Source organism: Miscanthus floridulus, chromosome 1, assembly GCF_019320115.1.
Source record: "Miscanthus floridulus cultivar M001 chromosome 1, ASM1932011v1, whole genome shotgun sequence".
NCBI classification, from domain to species: Eukaryota; Viridiplantae; Streptophyta; class Magnoliopsida; order Poales; family Poaceae; genus Miscanthus; species Miscanthus floridulus.
Window position 1 is genome coordinate 177,681,186 of NC_089580.1, and position 19,354 is coordinate 177,700,539.

General features: G+C 44.7%; 1 protein-coding gene and 1 pseudogene across 1 annotated transcript; one reads left to right on the forward strand and one right to left on the reverse strand.

The window, feature by feature from the left end:
* Window positions 1-5,615: 5,615 nt before the first annotated feature.
* Window positions 5,616-7,238, reverse strand: LOC136503465 (lecithin-cholesterol acyltransferase-like 1). Its single transcript, XM_066498540.1, has 2 exons — window positions 6,776-7,238; window positions 5,616-6,605 (listed from the first exon to the last, which is right to left on the reverse strand). Exons 1-2 carry the CDS (start codon window positions 7,132-7,134, stop codon window positions 5,696-5,698), a joined length of 1,269 nt encoding a protein of 422 aa, XP_066354637.1. The 5' UTR covers window positions 7,135-7,238; the 3' UTR covers window positions 5,616-5,695.
* A 1,530-nt stretch (window positions 7,239-8,768) lies between these two features.
* On the forward strand, window positions 8,769-15,899 carry LOC136467564 (protein FAR1-RELATED SEQUENCE 5-like; annotated as a pseudogene).
* The last annotated feature ends 3,455 nt before the right edge of the window (window positions 15,900-19,354 follow it).

Genomic DNA, 19,354 nt, shown 5'->3' on the forward strand with positions numbered 1-19,354 from the left:
GGAACCATGACACCTATTTTTTGATTTAGCATGTTGCACAGTAGGATAAACTAACACGCAAGAAATGATCTTGTAATTAAGTAGTGATGCAACACTGCTTGTTGAGAATCCTCCGATGGAAAGTGTTTCCCATCTATGCACCTGCAGATTGTAGTGCAAAAGATTAATGGCTCACAAAATAAAACATGAAAATTAGAATAGGACATTATTATTATGATGGTTCCATGAACTGACCTCCTATGTCCTCAGACGGTGACGATGCACTCATCGACATAGACATAACTGCTGAGAAAGGTTCCCAAGACAAGGCAAGAATTTATTTCAGCAGGTTAAGAACTATGAATTATACAATTTGAAAGAACTTACTTTAGCAAGGTTGTGAAGTTTATCAGGTTCGTGAGACTGCACAGACTGAGATCGAAAAAGAATGGATTTAGTGAGGTTTCCAAAAAAACGGTGATAACACTAACCTGTATTTCAAGTTCAGGCTAATACCACCCCTGGGCAGTATAGAATCAGGTAGTGCATCCCTCCTATTCCACTTCAGTTCTGCCGCTCCTATTCTCCTCAGATGGACGCGGTGCTCTTCCTCTGTCTCAAAGCCATCTTCTCTGATGCCATGGCTCCCATTCCTCTATAAATATGGGAAACCACAGAGGCATCAAATTTAAGTGGCAAAGCACAAAATTAAAGGAAACTGTAATGTAATTTTTTTTTCAGAATACATCACATGGCCTGAAACTCTGAAGCATTTGCTATTGGTCTGTCTCAAAGCTACCTTCTCTCATGCGATGGCTCCATCCCTCTCTAAATATGTGAAACCATAAAGACATCAAGTTTAAGTGTAAAGCGCAAAATAAAAGGAAATTGTAATGTAAAAGATATTCATAATACATCACAAGGTCTGAAACTCTGAAGTAGCAACTGATCAAATGGACAAAATTGTTTAACCCATACGCCATTGCGGGTGGTTAGATCATAAAAATCAACTCATGTGGTGCTATAGTTTTTTTAGAATTTGCATACATGGCATATGATGAATGTCAGGCCATAGGCAGATTAAGCATCTGTGACTCAAGTGACTATATCATTATGGTGTGATGAATTTCACTGCTTGTCACATATGTTTTTAATCAAACTACAAATCCAACAAAATCAGCGGCTATTTAGAAGCGGTGAGCCAGCACAAACTCTTGATAACCAATAGGAGGTGCTGAAATCTCAAAATGGGCTTGTCTTTGACAGTATTTTTTCTGCATTTTTAGTCCCCAATTTATTGAACAAGTAAGAATGGAGTAATTGAGGAAAAATGAAGAGACACTTTCAGTCACAGCAGTTAGCTAGGTGGGTACCTTGTCTTCTTGTCACTTACACTCGAGGCATGACCAAATTGGGAAGGCGAAAATTTCGAAGAAAATCAACCTTAGCCTAGAATAGATCAAATTAAAACAGAGTATCAGACGCAGTCATCGCGGATTGGAACTAAAAATACATAATAAACAAGATGACATATGAACTTGATAGGTCAAATATAGCACATACAACAAATCAGGAGGAAGCGTACGCCGTCACCGCCACCAGCCGCACGCGCAGATGGAAGCCCTGGCGCCATCCCTATGAACCGTGCCGAAGACATGGGGACGATAGCTAGGGTTTCGTGGAGCACGGGAGGAGATGCAGACCGGCGAGAGGAAGCCACGTCGTGAAGCACCCGCGGCAGCAGCCACCGGAGGGGCCTGCTCCCGTGGCGCCATGGCCGGTGACGGGCGGCGCCGCGCCGTAGCCCAGGGGGCGCCGTCGCGCCCTGCCAACGCCTCGCGTCATGAGCCAGTGGCGGTGGACCGACCGGCACGCCGCGACGCGAGGGGGAGAGGAGGAGGAGGAGGAGGAGGAGGAGGAGGGCTCGATCTGAATCTAGATAGCAAACCCCAGCATAAATCTATCGTATTGAAATTGATTAGAACAAACACAAATCAATCTCTAATGAGCAAAAGTATTGTGGCGAAAACCTTGGGCATCAAACACAGGCTCGATCTGGACCTAGACAGCAAACCCCAACATAGATCTATCGAATCCAGAGCATCATCGTTTCCACAAAAAAAATCCAGAGCATCATGGTTTTACTACTACTACGGTACTACCACAAGAGCAACGAGCTAGCAACTACGCTACGCTAACAACAACACGCAAAGGCGAGGATGAACATCGATTGATGCACGTAACGATGTACGATCAGTCGAAGAGGTTGAAGAGGCCAACGTCCTCCTCCTCCTCTTCCTTCTTCTTCTTGGCCTCCTCCTCGGCTTCGGTAGCGGCGGCGGCAGGAGCGGCGACCACGACGGTGGCAGCACGAGTCATCCTCGGTCAGGAGCGCGGGGACCGGGGTCAGGAGCACGAAGCCCCCCTCCTCGGTAGCCGCGGCAGCCTCCGCGAGTTTTGTTTTTTCGTTAAAATGCATGGGCGGAAGTAGGAATCGAACTCGAGCGTGAGGGATGCGGGGAGGAGCGAGGGCGCGGCGTCGGCGTGCGGGGTGTGGATGCATGAGAAGCCTGGCATCCACATCGAAACGTTGCCATCAGATTTAATTTAGGTGTTTTATTAGCCCTTGATTTTAATGGAGATGAATTCCTGTGTGTATTTTTTGGATGCGTAATGATTGGAAGCTCTCAGCGGCGACGTTTTTCGGAGGGACCTAGTATAATTTTGATTGGTCTATTATAGTAGAGATACACGAACGCAGGCACTCATATATGAGTTTTTTTATTACAAAATACACATATACAGACACTCATATACGAGGCGGCAGATCTTGTTATCCACATGTAGGTCATGTACCAATCAAAGAACACCAACATTAAATCTTGAAATAAATCTAATAAAATATGAGCATCTGCGTCAAATTGCGTACTTGAACCCAGATGAGTAGGGTTGACCACAAAAGAACCCAACTACCTGAGCTACGCTTAGTTTGTACTCCCATTGTCCCTAAATAAGTGTCACTATTGGTGTGCGTGTCGCAAGTTTGACTCAATTTATAAAAAATACGTGTAACATTTGTATCTCTAGATAAATTTATTAAAAAACTAGATTCAAAGATCTTTCCTAGGATACTAATTGTGTACCATAAATATTAACATTTTTAATATATATTTAGTCAAAGTTATTTTTTACGAAGCGAAAACAACAAGTATCTAAGGATGGAGGGAGTATCTCTTTTATTTTTGGATTAATTGGAACCATACCATTACAACTTTCACGGATTGAAAAGACATCATTACTATTCATCATATTGGAACGATGCCATTACTATTTGTAGTTCATTTAAAATACGCCACTTTATAAGCTCTGACGTTGGGTCCACGCGCAAGCATATGTATTTTCGTGTGGCCCAAAAGGCCCCTGCTGTTGCCCCTGTCTCCAGCACAATGACACGCGGGGTCGACACGTCATCTCCTTCCTCCGTCTCCTGCAGCTAACCTCCACAGGCCAACGGACGGGTTGCACGCGGGCGGGCGAGCTCTACCCCGGCGTGCAGACGGGCGAGCGAGCTCGGCCCCACCGCGGGCTAACAGGGTGGTCGGAGCTGAGGACAGCGGCGGATGTGGTGGCCGGGGGCAGGAAACTCCGCCTCGTGCGCCGCCCACACAGGTCCACGCGAGCTCCTGCCTCCCACCCTAAATCTCCCATTCCGGAGCGCCGCGGCCATCCCGTGGTAGTAGGGCCACGCAGCTCGCTGCTGCTAGGCGAGGGCAGGGCAGCGGTGAATGCGTGGAGTCGCCATTTTCTGAGAAAAGCTTAGGCCAGAAGATGAGGTGTTGAAGGAGGTGGCCGCGGTGGCATAGCGCCACAGGATCTCCTACAGCCATGACGCGAAAGGTGGCATCTAGGATATGAACGGAGCGGCGCACGTGCAGGAATGAGGTGCATGGCTAGGTATCGCCTACGGTGGTGGTCGGAGACGACACCATGGGGGCTCGGCGGAGGCGGTTCTTCGTTCTGTCCATGGAAAAAGACTAGACAGCAGGGCCAAGTGCCAACGAAGAAGATGAGGACATTTTGGTCATTACGAAAATACAATGATCCGTGAGTGGGTCCAACATCATCCAAGTCGTATAAAATGACATGGTCCTGATACATGATGAATTCTAATGGCACTGCTCCAATATGACAAATATTAATAGTAGTTTTTCAATCCGCAAAAGTTGTAATGGTACGGTTCCAATTAACCCTTTATTTTTTCTAAACTGTCGTGGTATGATTTTTCTACTTGTAACTTTAGAATCAAACGTCTTACCTATCGACTTTCAAAATAGTTTAAATTACCTTTTGCCCCGGTTATAAGTGGTCGACGGTGGTTTCATCCTTTTTGTTAGAACCCCAATAAAGTATATGATAAAATTCTGAAACTAGAAAAATGTCCCTAAACTTCTACAAATTAGAGGATAATATTCTAGATATATAGATTGGTACATGACAAATAAAAAATTTATGTAGAACTCTTGAAAATATCTATAGAAACTTCCAAAAATAGATTTAGCTCTAGAAAAATACAAAAAATACATAAGAAAATCCAAACAATTCCTAAAATATTTCAATCAATGTCTAAGCACGTTTTCAAAAGTTTCCACAACAATAAAATCAGATGCAACCACTATTAATGCATTCATCATTGCATTCAAGCTAGTTGCATCTCATATTTTTGTTGGACAAGTTATGAAAATACATTAGACATTGATTAGATTGTTTTAGGAATTTTTGAGATTATTATGTTGTTCATATTTTTTAGAGCTAAATCTGATTTGTTAAGGTTCTAAATATATTTTCATGTGCTCTAAATATTTTATTTCATTTCATGTCCTAGTCTATCTCTAGGATTTTCCTTAGATTTTTAAGGGCTTAGAGGCATTTTTCATCATTTAAAAAATATTATCATGTTTTTACACGTGGTTATTAAATATGAAAGTTGAAACCGCCTCCAAAAACACATCTAACCTAGAGGTAATTTAAATGGTCTTGAGAGTTGAGAGGTAAGAGCATCTCCTAGAGTCTTTCTAAAATTTACGATATAAATCATCATTTAGAGAGTAATTTGAGTAAAATCGCTTTCTATATCTTTGTATTCTCCAACAACTTTTCTATATCTTCTGTTCACTCTAGAGAGCCATCATCGCTCTTCATCTTTGGCTAGCGAGAAATTCAGAATACATGATGTCTATATTTGGAGATCCAATTAAAAATGTCGTTAGAGAATATTTTTCGCTAAAATTTATATTTCTATAAATTAGGAAGGATATAGAAAGTCTTTTAGAATTGTTCTAAGTTATCTGGTTTTAGATTTGAGAGGAAAATCATACCACTATAGTTGAAGTTGGTAAAAGAGACTTTTTTCATCTAATGACCAGCTCAGACCCTACAAACAAGTCCTCTCCTGAAATTGAAATGTGTATGTGTGTGGAAATGATTTAGAAAACTGGTTGAAGGAAAATTTTGATTTGGACCAAATTAAGCTCCGGGCTAGGACATTTTTTTCTTCTTTTTGTAAGTCCGTCTCAACATAGACAAGCACAAGTACATGCAATGTAACGCATGTAAATCTTCACACGTGACTAACACAGTTCACACTAGTACTCCTATAATTTCATCTCAAATTCTCAATCCTCAGGCGCGACAAGTTTTAGGATCCGACCACCTATTTTCAGTAATCACTACATTTTTGCTCACACGATACAACGCCGATCTGTTCTATACTCTCTCCTGCCTCCGATATCTCAGCAATTATGCTCTTCACAGCGAAATCGGTACTGAAGAAACCTTCGTGATGGACACCGGGCAACCTAACGACCTTCAAGACCTGGCCTTCCACCTCCGACCATTTCTCGACAGCCGCCAGGCTTACCATGTTGATGTCCCCGTCGCCGTCGCCGTAAAGCACCTCGGCTTCCCCCTCGAGCCCATCGGTCCCGAACACGTACGTCTCGGGCGTCCTGACACCGAACCCGATGACGCTGGTCACCGGCACCATCGGCGCCGGCAGCGCCTCCCACATCGGCAGCACCCGCGTCAAGTACGGCCGCACTCCTTCAGCGAAGCCGATGGCCTCGAGGAACTCCGACATGTTGCGCGCCGAGTAGGTCGCGGTCCTGGTCACCGCCATTGGCCGGTCCCCGAACACCAGCGGCGTGGGCAGGCGCCACAGCGCGCTCTGCTGGCTCCGCGCCAGCCGGAGCATCGTCGGCCGCGTGACGTTCGGGAGGCCGTAGTCCATGCCGGCGCTAAGGACGTACATCCCCGCGGCAAAGCCGCCGAGCGCGGGACCCAGGAGGACGACGCGCTTCACGTAGCGGCGGCGCCAGGCGAGCGGGCGGGAGAGGAGCAGCTGGTAGGTGAGCGCGCACCCGAAGCTGTGCGCGACCACGATGGCCGGGCGGCCCTGGTTGAGGCGGCTCGCCTGGATGAGGCGCCCGAGGTCGCGGAAGTAGCGGTCCCCCACCGCGGACGGGTGGCCGGGAGGCGCGACGGCGTAGCGGAAGTCGTACGGCGCGGCGTAGAGCGTCTCGCCGTCGCGGTAGCCCATGCCTTCCAGCTGCTGCACCAGCCTGTCCCACCTGGCAGTGGGATACAAAGCGACCGTGCATATGCGTCAGTCCTGTCACACGCATCGAGTGGGACCAGCACGGCAGCCCCAGGCTGCCGGTGAAAACGTGACAGTGTATGCTAGGACGGAAAGTGACGCGAGACAGGTGTGCGGTGGGTGGAACGTAGGGCTCAGGCTCACCCGATGAGGGCGCGCGCGGAGCCGAAGTACGGGGTCCTGGTAGCGACGCCGACGGCGTCGCGGTAGTCGTCGGCGCCGGCGTCGTAGACGAGGCTCATCTGGTCGGCGAAGCAGGGGACCTGGCTAGCATCGCGCATCGCCGTGTGGTTTGGCCAGAGCGGGAACCAGCCGTGGTCCGCGGCGCCGGCACAGGCAGGCGCCGGGGGCTCGTACGCCGCCGTCAGCATCGCCTCCAGCTGGTTGGAGCCGTACCCCGGCACGAGCACGACCGGGTGCAGGTCCCCGGCCCCGGCCAGGAGCGCCGCCACGACGAGGAGCGCAGGAGCGAGAACCATTGGTCTGACCCGTGGTGGTAGCATGTTCTTCTGAGATATTTTTTCGTCTGTCGTCTGGGCCACAGGCGACAATTATAGAGCTCGTCTCGATGTAGCACATGCCTATTTTCACCGTGGATCTTGTGTTTCTGAAAAATTGAGCAGGCAAATTAATTCACCGATACTGCTTCAGGAAAGCGATTCTGTTGAGCAACTGTGCCTTGCAAGCTCACCAGCAATGCAGCATCTGCCCTGTTGGGTCTTGTCTGCTCTTTGCCTCTTTCCCCATGAAATAGACGTTGTGAACGTTGAGTTTAAACAGGTAGGCCGCCATCCCTTGCTCTATTCCACATTTCTGGAAACACGGTGACAACAGGGAGGACGTCAGAGTGGACACTCGGATGCATTTCCTGTACTCCTGTGTCACTTGCTAATGTGTCAGCCTAAGACAGCGTCACGGATGATGGACGAACCCAAGTTGCGAGATCATAAGCGTTCACTGTTACTACTTTCTTGTAATGGATGGAATTTGGACAGGGAGCGCCGGCGTCCGGACGTCTGATGGATACTGATGCATCGGACGGTTCTGTGGACGCAAGTCTAGCACACAGCTTGTGTACTGAATGGTCCAGAAATCTCGCTTCCCTTTCTTCTGTTCGCATGCTGCTCCGGTCGACCGTGTTTCTTCCCCGCCGCGCGCGCCGCTTGAGCGCGGCTTCTTCCATGCCGCACACGCCGCTTCTTCCGCGCCGCGTGCCGATCGACAATCGTTGCAACAATCGATCCCCAATGTCTCACCTACCGCAACAAATTGAGTTTCCCCTAGAGAATCATCCCTATGCACATCACCCACCCCCAATCGTTGCAAACGATTCGACGAATTTGTTCAAGCAAACTCATGGAGGAGGTGCTTCGAGCAGCAGATTACTAGTTCGCCGATTAGATGGAGATCTCACAGCTGCCAATTCCAAGAGCGTTCCCATATCTGTTCATGGCGTGGCTGAGGTAAGATCTACGATTTCTAGCTTCTTCCGACCTATGCCTGCAATAGTGGATAGTTCCTTGTTCTTATCTGTAGCAGACTGTATGCAAATTATTATTTGCAACAGAGTATTATAGAACGTAAAACATCGACTTATGTAGTTTGCAACAATGGGTGTAAAGCAGGATGACCTCGAATTTATGATGTATTTATCGTGTTTATTTGATCTAATCCATGGTTGCTTGTCTTCATGTTTGTACCAAGGAAACATAGAATTATAGCACGTGAAACATCTACTTATGCAGTTTGCAACATGGGGTATATGCAGGATGTAAATAGTGCTAGCATGCAACAACAAACATTTGTTGGACTGCCACAAAATACCGTAAGCTCGAGCAATAACAATTGCAGTCACACAATTGTTCATACATCACGTGGAATTGTTGCTGAAGTAAGATTTTTTTACTACATCAAGCATTGTTTCATTAGTTTCCTTTACGGATGTTGCATATGTGTGTCATGCTTAAAACTTTTGCAACATTGTTTTGCAGGACCAAGGTAAAATTGATATCAATCAGAGTGTCTCCACAATGCCACTGATGTGCAAGGCTATATTGATGTGGATGTGTCATATGAAGAAGAAGTTTACCATGAATAAGATGTTGTGTGTTCACAGCCTGTTGTGCCATTTGTGGGGATGGAATTTGACAGTGTTGAAGAAGCGAGGAGAGTTTACAATGCTTATGCATTTAAAATGGGTTTCAGTATCCGGGTTGCATCATCAAAGAACGGTACTATTACTAAGGAGCTTATTAGGAAGGAATTTAAGTGCACACATGCCAGAAGGCCAGATAGTGAGCAGGATGACAACACTTTAACTAGCACGGCAACCAATAATGTATCAAAAGCTAAGGCCTCAAAGAGGAAAAGCTCGACCAAAGATGTAGCACAAGCTAAGGCCTCAAAGAAGAAGAGTTCTTCGGCTGTACTGACCACAACTTCAAAGAAGTGCAGCACTGTCAAGAAATACGACTGCAAGGCACATATGGTAGTTGGTCTTCGAGAGGGTAAATGGAGAGTGGTTGTGATGAAAGCAGAACACACACATCCCTTGGTGAAGCAGATTGGAAGAAGGAAACAACTAAGGTCCCACCGGCGCATTTCGTTTGTAGATTATGAGCTTCTGAAGACACTCCACCATAGGAACATTAGCACCATGCAAATCATGGCTGTGCTTTCTGATTTCCATGGTGGGATTGGGAACTTGTCGTACAACAGCAAGGATGTTTCAAACTTGAGGAGTCACCTGAGGAAGGGAGTTCATTTAAGAGATATGGAAGCAACATTGGAGTATTTCCAGAAGCAGCCGTCTGAGAGTCCAACCTTTTTTATGCGGTGAAGATTGATAGTGACAATCTTGTTACGGGCCTATTTTGGGTGGATGGAAGGACAAGGGAGATGTACAAGACTTTCAGGGATTATATCTTTTTTGACACAACCTTTTGTGTTAATAGGTACAACATGCCATTTGCACCGATAGTTGGTGTGAACAACCATATGCAGAGCATATTGCTTGGTTGTGCCTTGCTTCCGGACAAAACGATTGAATCATTTGTCTGGGTATTCTGAACTTTAAAAGAAGCAATGGGTGGGCTCGAACCAAGGAATATAATGACTGACCAAGATAAGGCCATGAAGGCTGCAATAGCGCTGGTGTTCCATGATGCTGTACATAGATGCTGTAAATTTTATGTAGTGAACAAGGCTTGTGAGAAACTTGGTTGGCTGATCAACTCTAGTGAAGAATTTTCTAATGAGTTCGATTCTTGCATTAATCATACTGAAATGCCAGAAGAATTTGAACTCATGTGGCATAGCTTGGAGAAGTAAAACCTGCATAATAATGTGGCATTTCAGAACATGTCAATTGCTAGGACAATGTGGGTGCCAGCATACTTCAGGAAATCATTCTGCCCTTTCACAAGCACTACAAAAAGGTTGGAAAGTATGAATTCACTCTTCAAGAAGCTAGTGCATCCATAAGATTTGGTGCTACAATTTGTAACACAATATGAGTACATCATGGACACAAGGAATGAGAAAGAGAATCTTGAAGGTTGCAAGGTTGAGATTTCAGAACCACCGCTTTGGGGGAGATATGCATTTGAGAAGCAAGCTGCTCGCTTCTACACTAGGAGTGTTTTCTTCAGATTCTAGGAGTTGTTACGTGACTCAGCATCATGCAAGAAGGGGCAGGTCACTATAGAGGGTGAAGGTGTTTCCATAGAGATATTGAAACAAGTGCGCAGATGTGGTCAGCTAACATGGAAAACCTACAACGTTTCAGCCCAAGATAATGCAACAACATATTCATGCACCTGCAATATGTTTGAGCAAGATGGACTTTTATGTCCCCACATTCTAAAAGTATTCACCAGCTGCGATGTAGAATAAATTCTAGAGAAATACTTGCTTAGAAGATGGTTAGAGGAAGCAACCATTAAGATCAGTGAAAACCTCTTGTCACCTAAAGCTTGTTTTGGTGTTCTGCAACCAACAAGCTCAGATATAATGCATTGTGTAGAAAAATAAGTGGGCTAGCAGCAGATGCTTGTTTTGCTCCTAACAAGTATAAAATTGCTTCACAAGGGACATACAATGTTTGGGAAGATGTTAAGGCAATCGAAAGTGCAACAAGTATGGAAGTAGATGAATGACAAGAACAAAGGACGGTCAACATAACCATGGAGAACAACCCTCCTGCTAATGATCCACCAGGAAGGCCAAAGGATAAAGTGGAAAGGAAGAAGAGCATTGTGCAACAAGTGAGGGAGAAAGCTATAAAGAAGAGAAAATCAAAGAAGAAGAAGGAAAGTAAGAAACCTCCCCCATGCTCCAATTGCCATGAAGACGGGCATAGCGTTCAAACATGCAAATAACACAAGAGATACTAAAAGCAATGAAAGAAACGGAGTTGAAGCTCTAGTTTGAGTTCTTTTTCATAATTAGGTCATAGCACTAGATCATTTTTAATTTAATTTATATCATTTTACAATACAATTAATTGCTGCTCTTGCAAGTGGCATTCTCAAATGTGATGTATCAAAGTTTGAGTGGATGTACCCTAAAGACTACCCGTGGCAAAAGACAACTGCATGTGGTGAAGTATGGCAAAAAGCACATTGATGTTCTGTTATGCCATTTTCTGAGACTCTAATCGACCATGTTGAATTGGTAGTAGCGGTCTGTTACAAGTACCTAAATTATATGTTGCAAGTAACTAAATCATATGTTACATTTGAAAAAATGTGGTCATGAAACAGCATAATTTCACTACTGTTACATCTGAAATGCTCTAATGAAATTGTAGAGTCTCACTACTGTTACATCTGAAAAATGTGGTCATGAAAACAACAAAAATTCACTACTGTTACATCTGAAATGCTTTGATGAAACAACCGAGTCTGACTACTGTTACATCTGAAAATCCTCTAATGAAACAACATAAATTCACTACTGTTACATCTAAAATGCTCTAATGAAATAACCAAGTCTCACTACTGTTACATCTGAAAAATGTGGCCATGCAACAACAAAGGTTGACTACTGTTACATCTAAAATGCTCTAATGAAACAGCCGAGTCTCACTACTGTTACATATGAAATTGTGGCAATACAAAAGCAAAGGTTGACTACCAGATCGTGCAAATGGTCAATATTGTTGCAAAAGTGGCCAAACATTGACAAGCATGGACCAATAGAAAAAGAAATGTTGCAACACAAGCTAAAGAACTAACCAATATTTTTAGAAAGATGTTCACAGTACACAACATTGCAACACTAGCAGACTTTATTTGCTACCAAAAGTAGATCAACATCATGCTAGGATGTTTCCAGGGTACGATGACCTAAGATTACAGGCATTCACATATTGCCACATAGCATAACAGGACTCCATATTTACAAGAATTCTGGTGTTTTAATGCACATTGTTCTCCTGACACCTCCAAAGGTACATAGCATCAACTTGATTAGGTCTTTTTGGCATCATACTTCTTCACAAAGTCATCTAGCTTAACCACATTTCATTATGATAGAAGGAGTAGTGCAGCAGCATGCTTCCTATACTCTAGCACCGACCCCTGGGCAAAGAGATAATGAAAAAAAGAAAGAATAGCAAAACCGAGCAAGCATATTTAGAGAAAAACATAGGAGTTGCAAAAATAAGAAATTTTAGAATGGAAACCCATACTTTCTCAAGTGATGAAGCTACAATCTTCTTGCCATCCCATGTGTCCATATAATCCATTGTGTACAACCCACATTCAAACCTTTTAAGAAAAAGGAACAATAAAACATGCGAACATCCAATCATTAGGCGATAATGACAAGGAGGGACATGCTAAATTAGAAATATACAAATTCTTTTGTTTAGGATATCCTATAGGGTAGATCCAGTCAAAACAAGACACATCAGTTTTGAGGACCCCATGTTTTAGTGTTGTGGTTGCAAAATTCTGAATCTGAAAAACAATGAAACAATTCAGGAATACACATGCAACAGATAATCAAGAGCTACTTCAACAACTAAAAAATGAATGTGCAACATGTACAAGAGGCAGGGACAAATTAAAAAAAGGTGACACTAGATTTTCATAATCCTCTTATTTGGTATTTTTTAGCTTGCTAGCTAAATTATATGCGCATCATATGTCATCACATGTGTTGAAATTTACACCAAGAACGACAATTATGTTGCAACAGGTAATCGAGAGCTATTTCAACAAAGGTGGAATGAATGTGCAACAACTAAAAGTAAAAGTTACTTGAAACACCCAAGAAAACACGGGATAGAGCAAGTGAAAGGATCAAGATGCCTAAGAGGGGGGGTGAATTGGGCTAATTCAAAATTTTCTTGCAATAATCAAATCCTACGGTTAGCCCAATTAACCCCTTGTGCCTAGAAAAGTGTTTCTATTAATCTAACGCACAACGGACTTACAACCTATGTTCCAAACTTACTCTAGCATGGCAATTCTATGAATGTAAGAACAAGTATTGAATTGCTCAAAGTAAATGCTCAAAGTAAATAGAGAGAGAGAGAGAGGAACACGGCGATGTTTTGCCGAGGTATCGGAGAGTCGCCACTCCCCACTAGTCCTCGTTGGAGCACCCACGCAAGGGTGTAGCTCCCCCTTGATCCACGCAAGGATCAAGTGCTCTCTACGGGTTGATTCTTCGACACTCTGTCGTGGCGAATCACCCAAAGCCGCTCACAACTTGAGTTGGGTCACCCACAAGCTCCACCGGGTGATCACCAAGCTCCCAATCACCACCAAGCCATCTAGGTGATGGCGATCACCAATAGTAACAAGCATAAACTCTCACTTGACCATACGAAGCCTAATGAGAAGATGGATGCACACTTGGCTACTCTTGATTCACTAATGAGGCTACTCTCTTGGATTCTTGAATCTCAATCACCTCACTAGGACCTTGCTCTTCTTAGCAGTCACAAACATGTTTCTCAGCTGTTGTAATGAGCAAAAGTAACTCCACACACGAGTGGAGCTTCTATTTATAAGGCAGCCTGAAAAACGAACCGTTATAAGCTTCTGCGGGGTGACCGGATGCTCTGGTCGTGTTGACCGGACGCTCCAGTCAGTTCAACCCACGAACCAGTGAAAATGTGTTGACCAGATGCTGGTAGGGTCCGGTCACTACTGACCGGATGTGTCCGATCGCATTAAACCCTTACTGGAACCTTACTGTAGTCGACCGGACGCTGCCTTTCAGCGTCTGGTCACTTGACCTCTCCAGCGTCCGGTCGCATCGAACACAATCTGCTTGATCAAATGAACCGACTAGACCCTGCGGCCAGTGTCCGGTCACACCGGGGCCAGCGTCCGGTTAGCATTTGACCCTCCATTCACTTCTAACTCTCGATCATATGTGAATGAAGTTTGCTCCAAAGGATCTTAGGCATTCATAGGAGCTACCTAGAGCTAGTTTTAATAAGTGTGCACCACACCTAACTCACTAGACTCACCTAGGTCAAGCTACCCATCCATACCCCCTTTATAGTATGGCCAAAGGAAAAAACAAAGTCCTAAACTACTCTAAGTGTCACTCCAACTCCAATCGACACTTAGAACTAGTCATCCTTAACCTTGTCGTCCATCCTTTGAAAACTGAAATGATTTCCATCGTAGGGGCATGACAACCTTGATTGCCCAATTGATCTCCATTACCATGACCTAACTTACTTATCTCTGTAAAACACACGTTAGTCATAGTAATCTTGTATTGTCATTAATCACCGAAACCCAACTAGGGGCCTAGATGCTTTCAATCTCCTCCTTTTTGGTGATTGATGACAATACCACCTCGAGTATGTAAAAGAGTGAGGTTTTTGACAAGCTTGGTTCATATAAGCTTTTGTCGATAAGAACAAAAGTGTTAGTCAAGCTTATATGACCCAAGTCAACACAATGTACTCAAAGAATATGAATTAAACAAGAGTACAAGTAACAAAGCTCAGTTGCATCAGAGTAAAAAAGCGGAAGCAAAGGCATATGAGCATAACACAAGTGATATGACATATAAATAGTGTAAAGTAGAGAGCACACATGTCATATATCACAATCATGTAGATATCACTATCACATAGATATAATAATATGCATGAAAGTAACACATGAATGCATAGAAGTAATAGTATATCACACAGATAAAACTACAAATGTATATAGTAAGCTAATAATAGATAACTAGCTCCCCCTAAAAGTCGCTCCCCCTGAGTCTACATACTTGAACCCTCTCCCCCTTTGGCGTCAAACACTAAAACCTAAGGGTCAGATGGTGGGGCTGCAGCGGACGAGTCGAGCGCTAAAGTACGTGGAGCAAGATGAAACTGAGAGCCATCATCATCTGACCCTAAGCTTTGTACTGACTGACCCTCTATAGCAGGAAGTGTTGCTGAAGCGGTCTAGGTCTAAGCTAGGGCAGATGCTGCCTATGAAGCTGCTGGTATGTCTGTCGTAGGATCTAAAGAGATGACAGACGAGGGGAGCCGTTGAGTAGTCATGACAACTAGAACTGCTGTAGAAGGACCGGCGGCATGCATATGTGGAGGTGTAGGCATGCCGGTCAACTCACTGAAGGATGCTCCAAGACTCCTAGAGACTGACGTGTTAGGCACAAAAAGTGAGGAAGACTGATCCGGTGAGAAGCCCGTATGATATGGAGTGAACTATGGGGCAACCACTGGTGAGGACAACCACTGAGACACCTGAACTGTGGGTGAAGCAAAAGAAGCTAGAGGCTTTCCCTGACTCTAAAGCCCACTGGGCTGTACTGCTGGAGTCATCGTGGTGGTAGCAGGCTGAGCAAGCTAGGGTGAAGGCTGTGGTTGTAGGGCCCCAAGTGCTGTTACTACATGTTGCATGAATCCCATAAGCTATTGTTGCATGAGTAACTGCTGCTGATGCATCTGCTGCTGCTGCTGCTGAAGAAGCTGCTGCTACTGGAACTCATCCTAACGAGCCTGAAACTGTGCGAAGTTGGCAGTAGTCTCCTAAGCCTATCATGCCTGATCCTGCTGCATCCGCTCAAGAATAGAAATCAGAGCGGGGTCAGTCTGTGGTGCAGGAGGAGCTGAGCTGGAACTGCCGGCCTCTACATCATGTCTGCATGGAGGCATCTTAGGAATCGGCTGATAGTCATCATCCGAGCTGTCATTGGACTCAGTCATCTCCTGCTGTGCCTCAAGCTGCTCCTCCTCAGTAGCGGCTATGCCTCTGATGATCTCATCCTACTGAGCTGCTGACTCTAGAACATCTGGACGACGACTAGGACGAGTGGGTGCCTATGGTGTGCTGTGCCGGATCCTCTGTGCCATGTTATAAGCAGGAAACTCTATGGTGGCACCTCTGTACTTGGCAACCATCTCTAGGGTCCGAACCTACACAGACTAGAGCATCAGGAATATAATCCAATGTGCATATGGAAGCTGTCTGTGACCCTTGAAGCCCTCAGCTATAGTATCCTCCATCTCTGATAGAAGGAGGTCCCAAATGTCAAATACGGTCTGCTACATCAGGGCGTTGAGGAGCTAGAGCTATAAGCAAATCAGACCCTCTCTATATCCCAACCTGGGAAGTAGCGTCCTCCTGATAATAGCCTCTAGTACTCGAGCTGTATGAGTCAGGTCACTGGGGTTCCTCCTCGACCCCTCACCAAAGGGCTCCTTGAAGCAATGGCACACAAGATCAGTAGGGGGCACCAACCCTCCATGAGGACGCCTAGGAGGCTCCTGCTGTCCATAACATACTTCATGCAATCTGACAGGCTGATCCTGTAGCCTTAGTATCTCCCGGGCCCTGAAACTCATCACCCTATAATCTCTGCCGTTGAATGCAAAGTGAATGAAGTTATGATGTGGGTTAACGTAGAGCGATGTGTAGAACTGCTGAACCCAAGATGGTACATATACTCCTGTCAGGCCAATCAGATCTGTGAGCCCTGACAAATATGACAAGTAGGGGCGGATATGCTCTCCGGCTGCTGCCACAATAGACTCTATACTGCAGACTCTCTAAGATCTAAACACTGCCCCACTGTTAAGATAAGCATTATAGAAATCCTCCTGGAGCGGTATATAGAAACCCTCTACTACTCTCTCATCCCTCCTCGGAGGGAACTACACGTCAAACTCAACAAACCTTAGCTGGCGAACCTGTCTGGCTGTGGCGACCCTCAAGTCAAGGTGTACCACTGGAGGTGGACCCTGTGGTCTGAGCGGTGGGTGTGAACCCCTACGCTGTGTAGCTGGCCTCGGTGGAACTGTAGCACTGGTATGACCAGAGCGGCGTAGCTAGGGTGCCGGCTTGGTCTCCTCAGCCTGCTGGCCCTCCTGAGTCTCCTGAGCTGGCTGAGGCTCTGCTGGTGGGGGCTGCTGCTGTGGCTCTTACTAGGACTCCCCCTAACGCTGAGGCTCCTCAATAGCCAGACAATGTAATGTAGATGGGGATCCCAATCTTCCGTCAGGTTCAAGATAAATAATGATTTATTCAGAGAGCGACACACCGATCCAGTTTTAGATCACAAAGACCCAAACCCAGCAACCTTAGCACCACGTCTCCTCTGGTTATCAACCGTGTCACAATCCAGTTGACCTCGCCAAGAAGGCTAATCCCTGCTGGGAATTGAAGAACACAAGCAAGAACAAGATAAAAAGCAACTCAATTAAAGTGACAATTGCAGATGAATGATTAAGCACTCGAAGTTGGGGTCTTGCAAACCGATAACGACGACTGTTCAATGACAGATTAATCTAAAACAAAACCCCAAAACCTAATGTAGGTGATGGCTACTGATTATATAGCCTAAGGGACTTCCAAGGATCCCTCTTCACGTCCTAAAGGTGTCCCAACACGTTTCAAGGCCCAACGGCCCAAAAGACGACGACGCAGCGCCGTGATAGATTCTGGATGTCAACTTGTTTCGATGATTCCCATTGATTCTGATGGAATTTTAATGTGGGACTACTTCCATTAGTTTCCTTATGAAATTATCTTTCCATCCATATGTGGATCATCAAAAATAGAGTCTGAATGCGTCCTAGGTGTCCGTTTTATTGCAGACTGGTCCTGACGGCCGAGGCAGACTCGAACTCGGATTGGACTAGGCCTCTGGCTTGGCTTGGACGTCTTTGCTGGCCTCCTAAGGTGGTGGCCAAGGAGGAGGACATCCAAGGCCATCTCTTAGGCATTCTCCATCTTCTTGGGGTGTGCTCTAACTTGGGCCTGGGTCCTAAGAATGTCTAACAAGCCCATGACGATAGTGTAGCTCCCGCCAAAAATAGCGACGGAATATATTGGTGATTTGGAGGCCTTGCCAATGTGATATTGAGATGGAACCAGATCTATTTGAAAGCTTATCAAACAAGCTTTCCATCAAATGCTCATTGACCTCGATCGCACTTCGGATGGATGCGTTATAGCCTTTCCAATGAGGCACTGTCGGGCTGCCGACGAACTGAAAGTTCAACTTTGATGAACTTCCATTATGAAACACATTTGAGCCTACAATCAAATAGTGACATGTACATGTGGAACCAAGTGAATTATAACCAAAGCCACTATGCAAATGTAGGAACAAGCGCACCTTATAATCATTGTTCGTATCCGAAGGTGCCATGTCCTCATCATCCTCCCCTTCTTGACAACAAACCGTCCTCGGTTTGAGCTTAGCTGGTGGACAAGTTGTCGGTAGTAGCCAACATTGCTCCCCTTCTTGAAATTTAACCTGTTGCCTCATTACAAAACTTGGGGATTTCGACATGACAACATTATCGCTATTGGTGCCCTCTAGTTGATCATATTTTTGCACAATGAAAGGAGATTTCAGAGTTGAACCAATATAGACACGATGCACCATATACTCTCCTTTACAATTATATTTGCCAATAAAGTGACATGTACATCTAGATAACCATGGCAATCCTGCACAATTAAATTTCTCCTCCAAACTACTCAGAGCACATAGTGTCTCAAACTCAATATACCCCAAAGTATTTAGAGAAGACAACAATTTTAGTTCATCTTGTTCAGTGGCAATTGGAAGCAATTGTTTATTTTTAGCACAAGTATTTGGTTCCAAAACAAAAGAATCATTCTCATTCACTGGTTGCGGCACATTAATAATCATATCACTATCACACAACTCTTCTCTATCGCAAAGATCAGTAGAACATTCGCCATGTGTCCAAGGTAAATCAATAGAAGATTTTAGTATAGAATTATTAGCATCATTGGTGGAAAAAATCAGCACATGAAGAGAGCTCTTACCTGATACATTTACCTGTTCTTTCTCAGTTACCTTGTCCTCTTTTTGGGATACATGCTGCAAAATATTAGTTCCAACAAGAGGCAAAGCACTATCTACATTTTGTAAAAATTCAGATTTAGATGACGGTATTGTAACATCTGAAATAGCCCATTCTTTTCTAAAAGGCTCATTTTTTCTTATCTCTGCTCTCATGAGATCTTCTCTTAAAATTTTAGTAGCAGTCATAGGTATAAAAGTAATTTTTCTACCATTATATCTGAGCAAATATCTATTAGTAGTTGTGTTGTGCAAAACATTATTTTCAGATATCCATGGCTTGCCTAGCAATAATTGACATGCTTGCATAGGTACTATGTCAAATTCTGCGCTGTCCTTATAAAGACCAATTGAAAACTCAACACGAGCAATTTCAGTTACCTTTATCTTATCCCA

Excerpts from the sequence above, each read along its gene's own strand:
- LOC136503465 (XM_066498540.1), bottom strand. The coding sequence starts at position 7,134 with ATGCTACCACCACGGGTCAGACCAATGGTTCTCGCTCCTGCGCTCCTC. Across the intron at positions 6,606-6,775 it reads TCCGCGCGCGCCCTCATCGG|GTGGGACAGGCTGGTGCAGC; the intron begins GTGAGCCTGAGC and ends TCCCACTGCCAG.